At 39.0% G+C, this 19,880-nt stretch overlaps 1 protein-coding gene across 1 annotated transcript in view; it reads left to right on the top strand.

Moving 5' to 3' along the window:
* Positions 1–19,880, top strand: part of TRMT44 (tRNA methyltransferase 44 homolog) — a gene marked incomplete in the record, with an annotated part of 256,632 nt that overhangs the window by 135,884 nt on the left and 100,868 nt on the right. The window contains 1 exon segment of the mRNA XM_053704178.1: positions 7,857–7,964. Within this exon segment, the coding sequence (XP_053560153.1) occupies positions 7,857–7,964 (108 nt within the window).

Below are 19,880 nucleotides of genomic sequence, written 5' to 3' on the forward strand. Positions count from 1 at the left end.
TTGAACCTCTACATTCCATAGATATTAAGTTATTATCTTGGAAAGTTTTGTTTTTGGTTGCTATTTCTTCTGCTAGAAGAGTTTCAGAGTTATCTGCTCTGCAGTGTACTCCGCCCTATCTGGTGTTCCATTCAGATAAGGTTGTTTTGCGTACTAAGCCTGGTTTTCTTCCAAAGGTTGTTTCCAACAAGAATATTAACCAGGAGATAATTGTACCTTCTTTGTGTCCGAAACCAGTTTCAAAGAAGGAACGTTTGCTACACAATTTAGATGTAGTCCATGCTCTAAAATTCTACTTAGAAGCTACAAAAGAATTCAGACAAACATCTTCTCTGTTTGTCGTCTATTCTGGTAAAGGGAGAGGTCAAAAAGCAACTTCTACCTCTCTTTCCTTTTGGCTTAAAAGCATCATCCGATTGGCTTATGAGACTGCCGGACGGCAGCCTCCTGAAAGAATCACAGCTCACTCCACTAGGGCTGTGGCTTCCACATGGGCCTTCAAGAACGAGGCTTCTGTTGATCAGATATGTAAGGCAGCGACTTGGTCTTCACTGCACACTTTTGCCAAATTTTACAAATTTGATACTTTTGCTTCTTCGGAGGCTATTTTTGGGAGAAAGGTTTTGCAAGCCGTGGTGCCTTCCGTTTAGGTAACCTGATTTGCTCCCTCCCTTCATCCGTGTCCTAAAGCTTTGGTATTGGTTCCCACAAGTAAGGATGACGCCGTGGACCGGACACACCAATGTTGGAGAAAACAGAATTTATGCTTACCTGATAAATTACTTTCTCCAACGGTGTGTCCGGTCCACGGCCCGCCCTGGTTTTTTAATCAGGTCTGATGAATTATTTTCTCTAACTACAGTCACCACGGTACCATATGGTTTCTCCTATATTTTTCCTCCTGTCCGTCGGTCGAATGACTGGGGTGGGCGGAGCCTAGGAGGGACTATATGGCCAGCTTTGCTGGGACTCTTTGCCATTTCCTGTTGGGGAAGAGATATTCCCACAAGTAAGGATGACGCCGTGGAGCGGACACACCGTTGGAGAAAGTAATTTATCAGGTAAGCATAAATTCTGTTTTTTCTCTTGTAAGATGTATCGAGTCCACGGATTCATCCATACTTGTGGGATATTCTCCTTCCCTACAGGAAGTGGCAAAGAGAGCACCCACAGCAGAGCTGTCTATATAGCTCCGCCCCCAGTCATTCTCTTTGCCTGCTTAACTGTTAGGAAGGATCACTCTTCCCATCTCTCAGCAATCCATATCCCAGGGGTAGAGAACTGGAAGGCGGATTTCCTAAGTCGTCAGACTTTTCATCCGGGGGAGTGGGAGCTCCATCCGGAGGTATTTGCCCAGCTGACTCAGCTATGGGGCACACCAGAATTGGATCTGATGGCGTCCCGACAGAACGCCAAACTTCCTTGTTACGGGTCCAGGTCCCGGGATCCCCAAGCGGTACTGATAGATGCTCTAGCAGTGCCCTGGTCCTTCAATCTGGCTTATGTATTTCCACCGTTTCCTCTCCTCCCACGTCTGGTTGCCAGAATCAAGCAGGAGAGAGCTTCGGTGATTCTGATAGCGCCTGCATTACCACGCAGGACTTGGTATGCAGACCTGGTGGACATGTCATCTGTTCCACCGTGGACTCTGCCAATGAGGCAGGATTTTCTAATCCAAGGTCCATTCAAGCATCCAATTCTAATTTCTCTGCGTCTGACTGCTTGAAGATTGAACGCCTGATTCTATCAAAGCGTGGTTTCTCTGAGTCGGTCATTGATACTCTGATTCAGGGTAAAAAGCCTGTCACCAGGAAAATCTATCATAAGATTTGGCGCAGATATCTTTGTTGGTGTGAATCCAAGGGTTACTCATGGAGTAAGATTAGGATTCCTAGAATTTTGTCCTTTCTCCAAGAAGGATTGGAGAAGGGATTATCAGCTATTCCTTAAAAGGACAAATATCTGCTTTGTCTATTCTTTTACACAAACGTCTGGCAAATGTCCCAGACGTTCAAGCGTTTAGTCAGGCCTTGGTCAGGATCAAGCCTGTATTTAAACCTGTTTCTCCACCATGGAGCCTAAACTTGGTTCTTAATGTTCTTCAAGGGGTTCCGTTTGAACCTATGCATTCCATAGATATTAAGCTTCTATCTTGGAAAGTTTTGTTTTCAGTAGCTATCTCTTCGGCTCGAAGAGTTTCTGAGTTATCTGCTTTACAGTGTGACTCACCTTATATATAATCAAAAAAGAGAACTTGCTGGATACACAATGTCCCCCAGATGATCAAATTTAAATAATTATAACCACACAAGCATATCCCTTTTCTAGTATCAGAAAACAAGGAACAACATTTCCTAAATAACCTTTTGTGTCCAGTTAGTAGCCTCTATACGAATCAGTGTCTCTGAAGAAAGAATGTATAGAGCAGCTTAAATTGTGCCCAGTTTTCCCAGCAGGGTGTGAAAATAAAGATTACTATAAAAAAGACAATCAAAGTTATCTAGCGTGGTGTCTTCATTTAAAATGATATGTGTCCTGAGTGCCATATATGAAGAGTGGATCTATCTTAGCAATGTGACATAGTTTATATCCATTATTTAGCCGATTATCTCCCTGTAATCCGGACCGCCTGGATCCCAACACAAGTTCCATATACATAACAGGAACACCGCACATCCCAACTTTTCTTTGCAAGCAAGATACTCTTCTTCCAGCAAACAAGCAGGTCCATAGGCCATGTCGAAACCCTGGAACGATGTCAGCACTTGAGAAACAGCTTTAGCAAAGTTAGACATAGCCACCTCCGAGACAAACTTCGAACACCCTGGATCTGGACAGGTCTCCCCCCGAGGGCGCCTTCTCAGGGGTCGACCCACTGCCTCTGTCATAGTAGGTTCGATCGGTATAAGCTTTCTGGATCGCCTTGCTATTATCTCCTCCTTAACTTTAGGTAGTCGATCAGATATAGTGTCTGTTATAGTGTGTACCATCTTAGGTCGTACCTGATGAGCTCTGCTTATCTCCACTGTGTAAAGCGCCGGAGCTGTCTGCATAAAACTTGTAACAGCAATGCGAACGTGAGGAGACATATCAGGCCAACTGTAAACTCCAAGGGCTCCTACTTGAGGGGCTAACTTGTAAGTAGCATTCTGTATATCACGGTTACATTCTGCGGGGCCTTGCGCGACTGTGGCGGTTGCTGAGGTCTCTCAAGGGAAGCGCTGCCGCTCCGTGAGGAAAATGCTAAGGTCAGTTCACACTCCAGTCTCTGAAAGTGGCTACGCAGCATATGATGAACGCTTTCAGCCCAGCTGGAAGCCATGTCTCACATATCCTCAGATTGGCATAGGGGGCAAGATGTCTCTCCCAATTAGTATTTAAGGTCCCAATCCTTATGAAAAAACGATCACCAGATTAGTTTCTGCGAAAGAAAGCTTCCATGTGGGAGCAAAGATGGCTGCTCCTAAACATTTAGATCTGTGGTCAGTCCATATAAAAACTATTATATCTTTCTCAAAACTGCAATGCAAAGACATAAATGTTCCCAGCCTCTTCATAGAAACCTAAGGTAAATGCAGCGTAGGTTTAAACTAGGCTGAACGGTCAATTAAATAAAATTATAAACTTTTTCAGCGGAGCTGAATTGAAGAGCCCAAAGGGCTCTTTGGCTAAAATCTTGATCAGCAGACATGGTGTCTAAGCCCAGTTTATTAACTTTTGCTAGTAGGGGGCAGAATAAGCCTTTTTTGGGATATTTAGTCCGCGATTGTCCAGGACCCTTGGATTTTGGACATAGTGTCCCAGAGTTACAGGATAGGTTTCAGATCTCGTCTTCATAGAAGGTTTATTCTGTCTCATGTTTCCAGAGAAGACAGCAGCCTTCTTAAGGTGTGTGAAAGACCTAGAAGATCTGGGAGTAATTGTTCCAGGGAAAACATGGGAAGGGATTTATACTCAAATCTTTTCATAGTTCCCAAAAAGGAAAGAACTTTCAGACCCATTTCGGATATAAAGATCTTGAAGAGGTTTCTGTGGGTACCTTCCTTCAAAATGGCAACTTTAAGATCTATTCTTAATCTGGTGGTTCATGGTCAATCCATGATAACTATAGATCTGAAGGATGCATATCTACACATTCCTATTTACCTGGATCATAAGTTTTCTCCTGTTTGCTTTCCTAAACAAGCGTTTGTAGCCCTACCTTTTGGCTTAGCAAATTCACTGCACATTTTAACCGGGGTCTTGGGAGTGCTACTTTCTGTAATGAGGGCACAGGGGGTGTCAGTGGCCCCATACTTGGACGATATATTGGTTCAAGCTCCATCTTTATATTTGGCTCATCTGTATAAAGAGAAACTTCTGTGGTTTCTCCATTATAATGGATGTAAAGTCAACATGCCCAAGAGCTAGTTAATTCCCAACACAAGGGTTTGCTTCTTAGGAGTTATTATAGATTCAGTGAAGATGAGATTGCCTAACAGATCCAACGCAAGCTCAAGTTGCAGACTACATGTCTAAGACTCCAGTGTACTCTAATGCCCTCCATTGCGCAATGCAGGTGTGATAGGTTTAATGATGGCAGCTTCAAACCCAATAACTTTTTGCAAGGTTCTATCTAGACTTCTACTGCTATGCAGGTTGAGGCAATGGAATGGAGACCATTCAGATTTATTCCAGACTATTCAGTTGGAACTGGAAGTAAAAAGTTCCCTTTCTTGGTGGACTTTTTGGATTCATCTGTCCTTAGGAATGTCCCTCCCCAGACCGAAATGGCAAAGTCTTAGCACGTATGCAAGTCTATCCGGTTGGGGTGCAGTATGGGAGGGATTCAGGGCTCAAGATATCTGGTTTTCCCAAGGCGTCCTTCTGCCCTACAGCATTTTGGAACTTAGTGGTATCTTCACTGCTCTTCAGTCTTGGCCTCAACTAGCTGCCCTTCCCTTTATTTGCTTCCAATTATCATGACACTGGCCTACATGAATCATCAGGAGGGTACTCTAAGTACCTTGGCGATGCAGGAAGTATCTTATATCCTGAATTGGGCAGTCTCTCACCAGTGTGCCATTTCTGCAATTTACATCCCAGGCGTGGACAATTGGGAAGCAGATTATCTGAGTCGCCAGACCCTACTTCAGGGAGAATGGTCGCTCTATTTGACAATTTTCAACAGGCTGTTGGATCTTTGGGGATTGCTAGAGAAAGACTTGATGGTGTACTGAATGAATCACAAGCTTCCCAGGTACGGCTCGAGGTCAGGGGACCCTCAGGGGGAGATAGTGGATGCCCTGAAAGCTCCTTGGCAGTACCACTTAGTTTGTGTTTCCTCTAATTGTTCTCCTTCCAAGGGTAGTAGTTTACCTAAAACAGGAAAAGACCTCTGCCATTCTCATAGCTCGTGCGTCAGACAGCACGTAATATGCAGACCTGGTATGGATAGCCAGTGTCGCCCGTTGGCTCTTCATCCAGCCTTCTTCAGTCTGGCTCTTCATCCAAAATCTTCAGTCTCTCAGCTTAACTGCTTGGAGATTGAACGGTTTATTCTTTCTCAGAGGGTTTTTTCTGATTTGGTAATTGAGACTAATTTAAGCTTTTAAACTGTTCTGAGAAAGATTTACCATAAAATGTGGAGGATATATATCTATTGGTGTTTGTGAGAGGTTATTTATTGCACTCATTAAGAATCCATTGTTTTAGAATTTTTACAGGATGGCCTGGATAGAGGTCTTTCATCTAGTTCGATCAGAGGTCAAATTTCTGCTCTTTCTGTACTATTACACAGAAAATTAGCTTGGTTGCCTGACATACAAACTTTTGTTCAGACGCTTGTTCGCATTAGACCAATGATTCGTTCTCCATCTCCTCCTTGAAGCATTAATCTAGTGTTGAGGGTTCTTCTCATTTTGAGCCTATGCAAAGTCTTGACATCAAGTTCCTTTCTTGGAAGGTTCTTTTTCTGTTGGTTATCTCTTCAGCCAGAAGGGTTTCAAAACTTTTCAGCTTTGTGTGACTCTCCTTATTTGGTGTTTCACCAAGATAAGGCTGTGTTGCTCACCATTTCTGGTTTTCTTTCAAAGGTAGTATAGCACAACATCAATCAGGAGATTGTTCTTCCTTTGTTCGGTCCGAATCCCAAATCTTCTAAGGAACGGTTCCTTCATAATCTTGATGTCGTCAGGCGTTTAAGAAGGAGGTCTCTGTAGAACAGATTTGCAGGGCTGTGACATGATATTCTCTGCATACTTTCACCAAATTTGATCACTTTTTCATGTTTTTGCCTCGGCATGACGCTGCTTTTGGAAAAAAGGTTCTGCGTGTGGTGATACCTGGGAAATAGGTGTCTGCCCCCCCCCACCCTTTTTTATGTATTTCATTGATTTCTCAACAAAGTTCCCAAGAGTAAGGTCGCAGGCTCTCAACTATTTGAAAGAAATCATAATTTATGTTTACTTGATAAATTTCTTTCATTCTTGGTTGTGAGAGTCAACAAACCCGTCGTGTTTTTTTCGGTGGTGGCAGTCTTTGGTTTCACCTCTTTACCCCAGTTATTCCTTCTCTTTCTAATTTTCTCTCTAGCTAGGCTATACGTACTACTGGGAGAGAGAGAAAAGTGGGAGTGATACTTAAAGGTACAGTCTAGTATAAATTAAACTTTCATTATTCAGATTGGACTTTTCATTTTAATCAACTTTACAATTTACTTTTATCATCAAATTTGCTTTTTTTCTCTTGGTATTCTTAGTTTAAACTAAACATAGGTAGGCTCATATGCTAATTTCTAAGCCTTTGAGGACTGCCTCTTATCACATCCTTTTTAAATCTCTTTTCAACACAAAGAGACAGAAAGTACACGTGGGCCATATAGATGACACTGTGTTCAGGCATAGTGAGTTATTGAAGATTTAGCACCAAGCAATACTAAATGCAAGTCAATAGATAATAAACAGTCATAGTCATGTGATCAGGGGACTGGAAGAAGGTTCCTAGATACAAGATAATCACAGAGGTAAAACGTATATTAATATAACTGTGTTGGTTATGCAAAACTGGGGAATGGGTAATAAAGGGATTATCTATCTTTTAAAACCATAACAGTTCTATGGTAGACTGTCCCTTTAAATCTCTGGTGGGGTGTGTCTGCCTTTTCCTTGTGGTAAGATGAAGTCTTCCCAAGAGTAAGGTCATGGACTTTCGCAAACCAAAAAAGAAATACATTTATCAGGTAAGCATAAATTACATTTTTTTAATGAGTTGATATTTCCACCTCTTACCCAATAGCCGTGGTAGCTGTTCGGCATTATGCTGTATGACTAGCACAGCTATTGGCTTAGAGGTGGAAATATCACCTCATTGGGAAAATAGTGTTTTGCTGTGGATGTGCTGAGGCGCTCAGCCTGGCATAAACTCGCAGGCAAATAAAGGTACTTTCAGCGTGAAGTTTTTTTATACTTCATTATAAATCCCCTTTATTTATAGCACTCGTAAATCCTAATGTTTAAAAAATGCTATGATTTAGCATCAGTTTAAGAAATCTAGATTTTATTTTACAGGTATATTTTGTTTAGAAAAATTGTTGCTGGTTAAAATTAGAATGCTGTAATTTTGCACAGCTTACTAGTGTTGCTAAAAGCAGGGTGTAAATCATTTGTCCCCCCCCCCCAAGCAAGTTTCAGAAAAATCCACTTGTTAACCCTTTACTGTCATAGCAAAGCATATTAACCCCCCTCCCCAAATTACTAACTTTACTGCTAATTAAATCCAAAGTGTCGTTATTATGTATGTATAATTTATCTTAATATACTTATTGAGAATAATATAGAGAAACTTTACCATTTCATAAGCTTAAATATTTCTTTCAGATTCTCTGGGAAGAAGATCGGGAACTTAAAAACTTATCTGAAAAGCAAACATTTGTGGATTTGGGATGTGGAAATGGTCTGCTGGTTCATATTTTGAGCAATGAAGGAGTAAGTTAATTTTATGGGGGGGTTTTAATAAAACATTTCTTGTTTTTAGACAGATTAACCTGTACCAAAAATACTTTATAATATTGTAAGAATATACAGTATATTATTACATTACCCCCTTTTATTTTAACGGAATAACATACCATAAGAATTAAACAATATTTAAAACAGGTAATAGCTATTTAAAAGGCACAGCAAATTAGTAAATCTATTAATAACAATGCAAGCCTAATACTATGATATAACATGAATCTATGTGAGAATACTGTAGATAAATATGTACACACTTATTGCTATAAAAGCTAACTATAATAAAAATTGAATAGGCTACAGTTTATTACTGTATATTGGTACGGTCTCTCCAATACTCTCCGTCTGCTTCCCAGAATCCCCAAATTACTGGTCTATCTGCACAAAGACCCAACCAGCCCCCCATCTACCCCCAAACAACACTGCATCTTTATTTCTCAACCTGCATAGCTAGCACCACCAAATAGCATCAACAGTTCCCTACACTCTCCACAGTCAAGCATAACATGGGAATAGCACAAGCATCTCTGAGTGGCCTATTATTTTAAGAACAGTCTTTGTCCTCTTAGATCTCCACCTCCCTCAGACACTCTGCTTCAATATCCTAGTCCATTTGCAGTAGGAGTGCTTTGCACATGAGAAAATGTCCAGCTGAGCAGGTACATGGTTTGTCCAGGGGGTAGCCAAGGGGAGCAGCCAGATCCCATAGCAAGCAGACACTTAAGTCAGAAGGAAACTAAGAAGGAAACAATACAGCATAAGATGAGCACGCACTCTTATACAATCACAATTATGCCCAACAGAACCTTTCTCTTTTTTTCAGCGTTCCAATTTACCGTACTCTAATTCCTTAACTTATCATATGTCCTTTAAATCCAGGGAAACATTGTAGGTATATAATACAGGCTAAATACATTTATTCTACTTCTACAGAGAATAACTCATTGCTACTCTATACAATTTCAAATTATATCTTAAACATGACCACTAAGCCAGAAAAAACTGATATACTTCTGCAAGAGGCTGTGTTGCTATGCTAGCTAACTTTTGCTAAGGCTTATAACAACAATGAGAAATTAAACAGTCAATAAAATCATTACAAATATGTTTGGAAGGGCTTATTATTCCTCATAAAAAAAAAAAAAGTTGACTGACATTGGTTTCACAATCTCCAATTGAGATCTAGAGTGACTGAGTCACTGGGTAGCAACAATAAACTGTAACATACTTGGGTGGATACCTTATACTTAGTAAAATCCAGACTTAAAGGGGCTATTTCCAGACTTTATCCCAGCCTGAACAAGGCAAGCCAATTAGTTAAGCTACATTTTCTTTCTAATGGTTGCGAGAGTCCACGACCTTACTCTTGGGAATACTTCAACTGGCCACCAAGAGGAGGTAGAGACACCCCAATGATAACTGGACATTTCTATATAGGACAGCATGGTGCAGCCTACAACTGCCCCCACTGAGGTTAAAACAACTTAGGGGGGTATTCCTGAGATTGTTATACATAGCAGCAATTTCCTACTATGTAAATTAGTGAATGTTTTCTCCTGCTCGATTGTGTAACGTGTTTTAGTATCTATTTACAGACTCATTCTCAGACACCCTACTCCTGCGGTCGTATCGCCGGTTTCTGTATCACAGGGTGGAGTTGACTGAGTTTGGGCCAGGTTTCAAGAACCCATTACAGTCTGCAGTGTCAGAGGTAATGGCTGCCCTACCACCACCAAGCAGGCACAAACATAAATCTAAGAACTTAGAGTCAGATTCGTTCTCAAGGTGTACTACTACTTCTACCCCCTTACCGATAGATTCTGAGGTAGATTCCTTTATGTCTGAAAGAGAGGTTTCCTCAGAATTCAGATACTGAAGCTGAACAGGGTTCAGAGGTTATTACCTTCCAATTTAAGTTGGAGCACCTACGCTCTATTTAAAGGAAGTCTTGAAGACTTTGGGCATGCAGGAGGCTAAACCAGCAGAGGAAAAACCTATCCAGAAACTGGATTTCATTTTTAGACCCAAAGCTAAGACTCCTGATACTTTTCCAGTTCCTACTCTGGTAGCTAACAATGAATGGGACAAGCCTGGTGTCCCTTTTACATCAATGCTAATTTAGCGTTATGGGGTAATGTTCATAAGGTGGACAGAGCAATCTCCATGTTGGCAAAGCGAAGCACTATTCCACTGGAAGATGGTACTTCTTGTTTGTGCCATAGGGCTCTTTGGTTAAAGGCCTGGTCAGCTTGACTTTGGCCTTTGAAGGAAAGAAATGTTTTGGTCCTGAGTTGGATTACATTATTATTTGGAAGCCTTATTCAGCTTGGAACAAGCCCAAACAGGCTAAGAAACCCTCTTCTGACAATAAGTCCGCATGAAGGGGCACTGTTTAGGACTTGTGGGTTCTGGAGATTGTGTAACAGGGCTACAAAATAGGCTTCAGGTCTATTCCTCCTCGGGAAAGGTTTATTCTGTTTCCAGAAGACCAGAGAAAAGGTAAGCTTTTTTCTTCTATAAAGGTAAGACGAGTCCACGGATTCATCCTTTACTTGTGGGATATTATCCTTCCCTACAGGAAGTGGCAAAGAGCACCACAGCAGAGCTTTCTATATAGCTCCTCCCTTAGCTCCACCCCCCAGTCATTCTCTTTGCCTACTCTAAGTACTAGGAAGGGTAAAGTGAAAGAGGTGATAAAATATTAGTTTTTTAATTTCTTCAAGCAAGAGTTTATTTTAAATGGTACCGGTGTGTACTATTTACTCTCAGGCAGCAGATGGATGAAGACTGCTGCCTGGAGGATGATGATCTTAGCATTTGTAACTAAGGTCCATTGCTGTTCCCACAGAGGCTGAGGAGTACAGGAAACTTCAGTGTGTCATATTTTTCTGGAGAGACTGTGTATTTCAGAAAGGCTGACATTATACCCAGGAGGGTAAGGGTAAGCAGTAATCCTAGAGCTAAAAGAAGGGCATTACTTAGCTTGCTTATGGAGCCAATTACTAATATGGTTGACACTGAATGGCAAATGTTTGTGAGCAAATGTTTTTTAATTTGGGAGTGCTTTAACGTTTTTGTGGGCAATAAACGTTTTGGGCAGCTTTAAGGGCACACATGGCTTAATTTTCGGGTCTTAGAATCCACATGGCTAGTTATAACCGCTCTGGTGCGGTTCTTGAAGGCTGAGGAAACATCAAGTGAGATGGGCGGGGCCTTTTTTCGCGCCTCAGATGCGCAGTTAGTTTTGTTAGTAAGCAGCAAGCTCTAACTCCTGAGGGCCCTGGTGTATGTTTTGGGCCAAATCAAAGCTTTTACCCCTGAGGGCAGGTAGGCCCACAGCAGGGCTGTGGCAAGGTGCTGTGAGTGTTTTTTCCGGATCTGGACCTATCCAGTTTGGACATTAAGGGGTTAATTGTTAAAAAAAAATGTGGTGCAATCTTAACTACCTATAGTGTGTCTACATACAACATTTTGAAAAATTTGGTGCGTGTTTAGGCTGTTTTGCAGAACGTGTATGCTTTTTTCTCTTAAAGGCGCAGTACCGTTTTTTTAGATTTTTTTTTCAACAAATAAAGTGTTTTCATGCTTGTTTGTAGTCATTACTAGCCTGTTCAACATGTCTGACATTGAGGAAAGTCAATGTTCAATATGTTTAGAAGCCATTGTGGAACCTCCACTTAGAATGTGTCCCTCATGCACTGAAAGGTCAATAAATTGTAAAGAACATATTTTAGCTACTAAAAGTATGTTGCAGGATGATTCTCAGTCAGAAGAGAATCAGGTTATGCCATCTATTTCTCCCCAAATGTCACAACCGTTAACGCCCGCACAAGCGACGCCAAGTACTTCTAGTGCGTATAATTCTTTCACCCTGCAAGATATGGCCGCAGTTATGAATACTACCCTCACTGAGGTTTTATCTAAGCTGCCTGGGTTGCAGGGGAAGCGGAGCAGGTCTGGTGTGAGAACAAACGCTGAGCTCTCTGACGCTTTATAAGCCATATCCGATGTACCCTCACAATGTTCTGAAGTGAGGGATTTGCTGGCTGAGGGAGAGATTTCTAACTTAGGAAATATGTTCCCTCAGACAGATTCAGATATGACGGCTTTTAAATTTAAACTAGAACACCTCCGCTTATTGCTCAGGGAGGTTTTAGCGACTCTGGATGATTGTGACCCTATTGTAGTTACAGAGAAATTGTGTAAAATGGACAGATTCCTAGAGGTTCTTGCCTACACTGATGTTTTTCCGGTCCCTAAGAGGATTTCTGAAATTGTTACTAAGGAGTGGGATAGGAGTGCGTGGGTCTGGCGCTAGTATATGCACCTATAGCTCTCTCCAGAAAGGGTGCCTAGTCAACCTTGGGGTAATATCACAGTGTGGGTAATGGAGTGAGCGCCAATGGCAGAGGTGAATCTAAACACTAAAAATGTATATAAAAAAATTTTATATAAAAAAATTCATATACAAAAATTTATAAAAATATTTAGCTAAAAATATTTAGCTAAAAATATATTTAATATTTAATACAAAGTTTATTAAACAAAATATCATGGATCCATGAATACATTAAACATAACAATAAACGCAGTGGTATACGTTTAAAAACTGAATAGATAAGAACAAGATAATGTAGTATCAAAATAAATGATCATTTCTGATACAGCTGTGTAAACAATTTAAACAAAGTGAATGGTGACAAAAATTACAGAATTTACAAAGTATAAATAGACATCCAAATGTGAAACAGTCCAATGAAAATGTCCAAAACAATGTGTATAACTTAGGAATCCATAAAAAAGTAAATTTTGTGAAATGTGTCCTGAAAATTCAATGTGCTCTAAACAATCCTTGTGGTGTAAATTCCAAATAATTAACCAAATCCAATGTGAATCCAAAAATGTTGCAAAAATTTGTGCAAAAAACTTTAAAATAAAACCAAAAATGAAAAAAAAATAAGAAAAATGAAAAAATTTGATGACAAAAATAGAAAAAATAGATTTGGAAAAAATACAAAATTAGATATGAATCCTGTGATCAAAATACAGTGGAAGTGAAGAGTGTTTAAACAGGAAGGAATTCCTGAGTGATCCCTCACTTAGAATCCCATAGACATACAATAAAAAAAACCTGTGGAAAAAACAAAACAATACTAAGAACACTATGAAGAATACTTGCTTAAAGTATCAGAAATTATCTCACCATTTATATGTCGGCGCGTTTCGGCCTGATAACAGGCCTTTTTCAAGACTGTATAAACTGGTGAGTGATAAAAATATTTATAGGGGTATTGCTCCAATCAATTGCCTGTGTTTGGGCGCCAAAAATTCCCTCATTTGTGGGGACCGCCCTTATGCTAATGCATTATGGGTATGGGCAACCTTTGTTTCAATAAACCGTTTTACTTAGTGAACCAAATAGTGATTGGAAAAGTGGCTTTTAGGCTTCTACTAATAATAGTCTGCTCGCCTCACTTATATATCTTACTAATGTGTCATAATCGTTATGTGATCGTGGGAAGTTATATCGCCACCAGATTTTTCAAAACAAACGTCACTTCCGGTTTCGGCTTAGTGACGTCATTTCCGGTTTTGGTTTCAACGGATGTTTACAATGATCTCGTGACGATCAGATTACCTGGACTAATACAAGACTTATGATGTGAATAGGGACCAGATGGTACATATACATTATAATGTATACTGGCAGGTTTTGTGTGAATAGAAATAATGACTATGTGGTTTGCAATAAAACTATGGTTATGTTGTTTATAATAAAACGATCGATCTTATGATAATGAGAAGCTTCTTGTTGTGTCAGTTATTTGAACACGAGGGATGTTAAATTATGTTACATAGTCTGATGATATTCGTGTATAATTCCACAATAGGTGGTGTCAGAATTTCAAATATATATCCTCTCAGAACCCTGTGTATTGGTCACTATACAAGTTATATGGTCTATAATTTATATCCACAAAGGGATATATAGGAAGGTTAACAAAGTAAGCTGATCAAAGTGCAGAATACAGGCAATAAACCGGATACAATTAATTAATTAAAATTGATGCACAGAAGTAAAAAACAAAAATATAAATACATAAAAGGAGTTAAAAACCTATCTAAAAGGTCTAAATAGAGCATCCTTATAAAAACATATACATGCAAGAGACAGACTTGTGTAAAGGCACTCATATAGAACAAATATATAGATTAATAAAAGATATAAAATATATAAAGTACATACTGTACTGTGAAACCTGGGATAATATGGAGACTTATCTAAAAAATTGAGTAAGCCTGCAAAAAATGGGATAAAAGGACCTAGAGCGGTCCCTAAAAACATAACACTTCTTTAACAGATATGAAAAGATACGGACTAGCTGCCAGGATAAAAATGAGGGGTTGGTACCTACTATCTTAAATTCTATCATTAATAAAAGTAGAAGTAAAAATAAGAATAAAAATAAAAAAAGTAAAAAATAAATAAATAAAGTAAGATGGTATGGGGTACTTAGGGTTGTGGGATAGCAAATCTTAGATCTATCTTAAACAAGTCAATAAACTTAATAGTGAGTCCTAACGAGATCCTCATTGAGCTTGGTATTAGATAAATAAGTGTATTAATTGAACTACCTTTACATGCATCAAAGAAGGTACTTTGTGGTTTCAAAACTGTAAACCACTGTGGTGATGATCATTCTAAATGAAATTCACTTTAGAATGGATAAGGATTCTATGCTTATGACAGCAGTATTATAATGCTGTCGGTTAGATACATCTGTGTAACTTCTTCAAGGGGTGTATCTCCAGGTTAAACTATAATGTATTTGAATTTGTCTAAAATCAAATGTCAATTGAAAGTGTCATTAAAAATTTTGTCATTAAAACTATCAATAAAAAAAATCTATAAAAAGTATCAATAAAAAGCATATGTACTTTTGGATTATCTTCTAAGTTGTAAGAGATGTGATAGGTCTTCTTTGTTATTAAGCCCTTTAGGGTACAGGCTGTCTAACGTGAATATCCATTTTGATTCTGAATATAGTAGTTTTTGCTCGTAGTTCCCACCCCTCCAATTTTTATTGACTTTTTGTATCCCAAAAAACTTAAAATCTTTAATATTCCCATCATGTTTCTGTGTAAAGTGCCTATAGAGTGCAGTTTCCCTATTCTTTTTTTCTATAGACAGTATGTGTTCTCTAATTCTATCCCTTAGCATTCTAGAAGTCTGCCCTACATACTGTAAACTGCAGGGGCATTGAATTATATAGATGACACCTCTTTCTCCACATCTAATTAGGTTGTGGATGTTATGTTTCTCTTTTTTTGAACTTGAAAAGAAGTGATTGGTTTTCAGACCATTCTTACAGGCCTTACAACTCAAACAAGGAAAAAAGCCTCTGATGTCTTTACCAAATACGTCTGTCATGTTGTGCCTTTTTTGACCCGGAATACTAGGAGCTATCATATTCTTCAAATTCTTTGTCTTCCTGTATATAAATTTTGGATGGGAAATGAGTTTTTCACCGATTATGTCGTCCTCTTTTATTAGTGACCAATGTTGTTTAATTATTTTCTCTATAATATACTTATTTTCACAATACTAAGTGATCATTGGGACGTCTATGAAGTCATCTGAGTTTCTTCTGATGTGTTTAGTTTTGTATTTCATAAGGTCTTTGCGGTTCACTTTTCTAACTTCATCAATCTTACCATCTAAGGTATCTTCTTCATATCCTCTGTCCAGGAAGCGTTGCTTCAGAACTTTAGCTTGTTCCTCCCACTTGTCATGATTCGAGCAGTTTTTCCTTATTCGGAGTATAAGGTGCATGATGCATAAATTATGTATGTAATTGTTACAATCAACCTCCTTGAAGAAGGTTGATTCTCAATACGCCCATTGTGGATCTCTATTTGCAGATCTAGAAAGTTGATCTTATTTCTGCTGAATTCATGAGTGGAGATTAAGTTCATAGTGTTCATGTTCATTACATTAATCGTATGAAGGAGATAGTCAGCGGTTCCTCTCCAAATTATAAAAATGTCATTGATACATCTGACATATAGGACCAGGTCCGCGCCGGCTGGGCAAGAGTCCCAAAATACTTGTCCCACTTGCCCATGTAGAGATTCGCATAGCTCGGCGCGAACCTGGTCCCCATGGCCGTACTACATAATTGTTTATAAAATTGGTTTCCGTAGTTAAAATAATTATGTGATAAACTATAACTTATACCATCAAGGAATAGGGTCCATATCAAGTAATCTTTCGGAGTACATCGACATAAAACTCCAGAAATATGTCACCAGCCTCCCATCGTATCTAAGAGACTCTCCTCAACTCTTGAACAAACTGGATGAGATACAGTGGGAGGAGCATTTTATTATGGCGACATGCGATGTATCATCGTTATATACGAGCATCCCCCATGAAGGAGGGATTGAGGCAGTGGATTTTTTCCTCAGAAAAGACATAAACCTAATAGAAGCACAACGCACTTTTATCCTTGATGGTATAAGTTATATTTTATCAGCCGGCGCGGACCTGGTCCTATATGTCAGATATATCGATGATATATGGTATATGATATATATGATATAGATGATATATGGCGAAATATGATATATATGATATATGGCGATATATATGATATGATATATATGATATATGGCGCTTACAGCATCCAGATGAGCGCGAATTCTCGTGCGAATCCAAATCATTTAAAAACTTTTCGCGGATAGACATGTTTTTAATAGATGAGAAGTTATTGGCTCTGGATATGGAGACACAAATGGCCGAGATAGTAATATCGGATCATGCGATTATAAGCTTGAAAATAGAGGGCGGGTCGATCAAAGGCAGTAGTAGAAACATGTTTAGCTTCCCCAGATATATGTTACAAGACGAAAATTTTCAGAACTTCTTAACGGAAAGATGTAGAGAATATGACAGGCAGAATAGACCAGATGTGAGCAGCCCAGAAATACTCTGGGAAGCGGGTAAAGCGGTCTTACGGGGCGAGATCAAACATTATATGATAAAAAGAAAGCGAAAGTTGAAAGACAGAGAGATTCAACTAGCTAATCATCTTAAAAATATATATAGAAGGTATGTGATTACCCCAAATAGATATTCCTGGAATAGTTACAAAATAGCTAAATCAGAGCGGGAGACTTTCCTGAGAGAAAAGTGGGCAAGAGAAGATATTCGGATAAGAGCATACTGTCAGGGGCATCAGGGGATCGCCACAAAGCATCTGGCAAAAATAATAAAATTTTGGAAAAAAAAAAATCTAATATCACTTATTAAAGAAGGAGCAACAACGTTCACTCAATCAACTGAGATAAGAGAGGCCTTCTACAGATATTATCAGAAACTGTACTCTAGCGAGGTAATTGATAAGATGAAAATGGGAGAGTTCTGGCGAAAGATCCGGATCCCGAAAATAGATAAGAAGGACTTAGTTAGATTAACTCTCCGATAACAGAGGAAGAAGTTAAAGGGACATGCCACCCACATTTTTTCTTTTATGATTTAGAAAGAGAATGCAATTTTAAACATCTTTCTAATTTACTTATATTATCTAATTTGTTTTATTCTCTTGATATTCTTTGATGAAAAGCATATCTAGATATGCTCACTAGCTGCTGATTGGTTGCTGCACATAGAAGCATCGTGTGATTGGCTCACCATGTGCATTGCTTTTTCTTCAACTAAGGATATTTAAAAAATGAATCAAAATAAATAATGGAAGTAAATTGTAATGTTGTTTAAATTTCTATTCTCTATCTGAATCATGAACGAAAGATTTTGGGTTTAGTGGCCCTTTAAAGCTATGATTGACAAAATCAAAGTCAATAAGGCAGCGGGACCTGACTGTCTTCCGGCAGAATTTTACAAAATTATCAAAAATGATATTTCGGGTACACTGGTGGAGCTGTATAATAGCTACTATGTGCAAGGGAATTTAAATTCACATTTTTTCACTGATTCAATAGTTTCATTAATTCATAAGAAAGGGAAAGCACCAGAAGAGCTGGGATCATACCGCCCAATTTCGCTCCTAAATCAAGATTACAAAATATTAACAGCAATTATGGCAGACAGATTAAAGAAAGGGGTTGGCAATTTGATCCATAATGACCAATCAGGATTTATCCCGGGTAGAAACCCAGTTCGGAATATGCGGAGGGTGCTAGTTACTCTAGACCATTACTTTAATAATTCCCAGAAGTCGATTAAAAACTCACAAGCAGATTTGGCTATGCTTACGATCGATGCGGAAAAAGCATTCAACTCCATCATTTGGGATCATTTATTTAGGACACTGAAGGAATTCGGTTTTGAAGGTAATATGGTCCAGTTAATCCAGAGGATTTACACCAGCCCGCGGTCTCAACTGTTGGTTAACGGAGAAGTATCTCATTATATAACTTTACAAAGAGGGACCAGACAGGGATGTCCCTTGTCCCCATTATTATTTGATCTGGCACTTGAACCATTGGCTGTTCAATTTAGACAAGAATTAAAGGGAGTGGACATTGGGGGACACAACTTTTTAATTTCCTTATATGCAGATGATATTATGTTGTTTTTACAGCATACTAAAACAAGTATTCCGAAATGTCTGGCAATTATTAACAATTTCACCCTTTTCTCAGGATATAAAATTAATAAGGAAAAGTCAGAGCTGTTATGGATTAACAATACAAGATCTAGCCACCCGCAACACGGATTTAAAGAAGTAACATCGTTAAACTATTTAGGAATTAAAATAAGTAAAAATCCTACAGAATGGTACAATTTAAATTATGCTGAGTTTTTTTGATAATCTAGAAGGTAGATTAGGTAGGTGGAATATTTACTACTTATCACTCTCGGCGAAAATAGTATTGATTAAAACTATTGTCTTTCCCAGGTTATTGTTCTTAATGCAAAATCTACCACTATGGATCACCAGGCGAGATGTGGCGAGGTATAACAGAGCTTGCGCACATTTCTCTTGTAAGATGTATCGAGTCCACGGATTCATCCTTACTTGTGGGATATTCTCCTCCCTTACAGGAAGTGGCAAAGACAGCACCCACAGCAGAGCTGCCTATATAGCTCCCCCCTTAGCTCCACCCCCCCAGTCATTCTCTTTGCCTACTCTAAGTAACTAGGAAGTGCATAGCGAGTGTGGTGACAAAAATGTTAGTTTTTTATTTCTCAAGCAAAAGTTTGTTATTTTAAATGGTGCCGGTGTGTACTATTTACTCTTTGGCAGAAAAAGAGATGAAGATTTCTGCAAAGAGGATTATGATCTTAGCACTTTGTAACTAAGATCCACTGCTGTTCTCACGAGGGCTGAAGAGTACAGGAAAACTTCAGATTTCTGCAAAGAGGATTATGATCTTAGCACTTTGTAACTAAGATCCACTGCTGTTCTCACGAGGGCTGAAGAGTACAGGAAAACTTCAGATTTCTGCAAAGAGGATTATGATCTTAGCACTTTGTAACTAAGATCCACTGCTGTTCTCACAAGGGCTGAAGAGTACAGGAAAACTTCAGTTGGGGGAACGGTTTGCAGGCTAAATTACATTAAAGTATGTTCAGTCTATGTTTTTCTAGACAGACTGTGTTTATTCTAGAAAAGGCTGGCAATATCCCCATGGGGAAAGGGTAAGCTGTATTCAGACACTTGGATAGGAATTTCAGCTTGTTTGAAGGGCTCATTTGTTACTGGTGACACTGTTAGGTAAAAACGTTTTTTGTTTGTAAAGTAAATGATGCAATTATAACGTTTTTTGAAGGGACTGAAGGGGTCATTGTGGTTTGTGTTAGGGTTTTTTAACCCACATGGTTAATTGACACTCAGGTGTTTTTCTAATAGGCCTCAAAAC

Source organism: Bombina bombina, chromosome 2 (assembly GCF_027579735.1).
Source record: "Bombina bombina isolate aBomBom1 chromosome 2, aBomBom1.pri, whole genome shotgun sequence".
Classification (NCBI taxonomy): domain Eukaryota; kingdom Metazoa; phylum Chordata; class Amphibia; order Anura; family Bombinatoridae; genus Bombina; species Bombina bombina.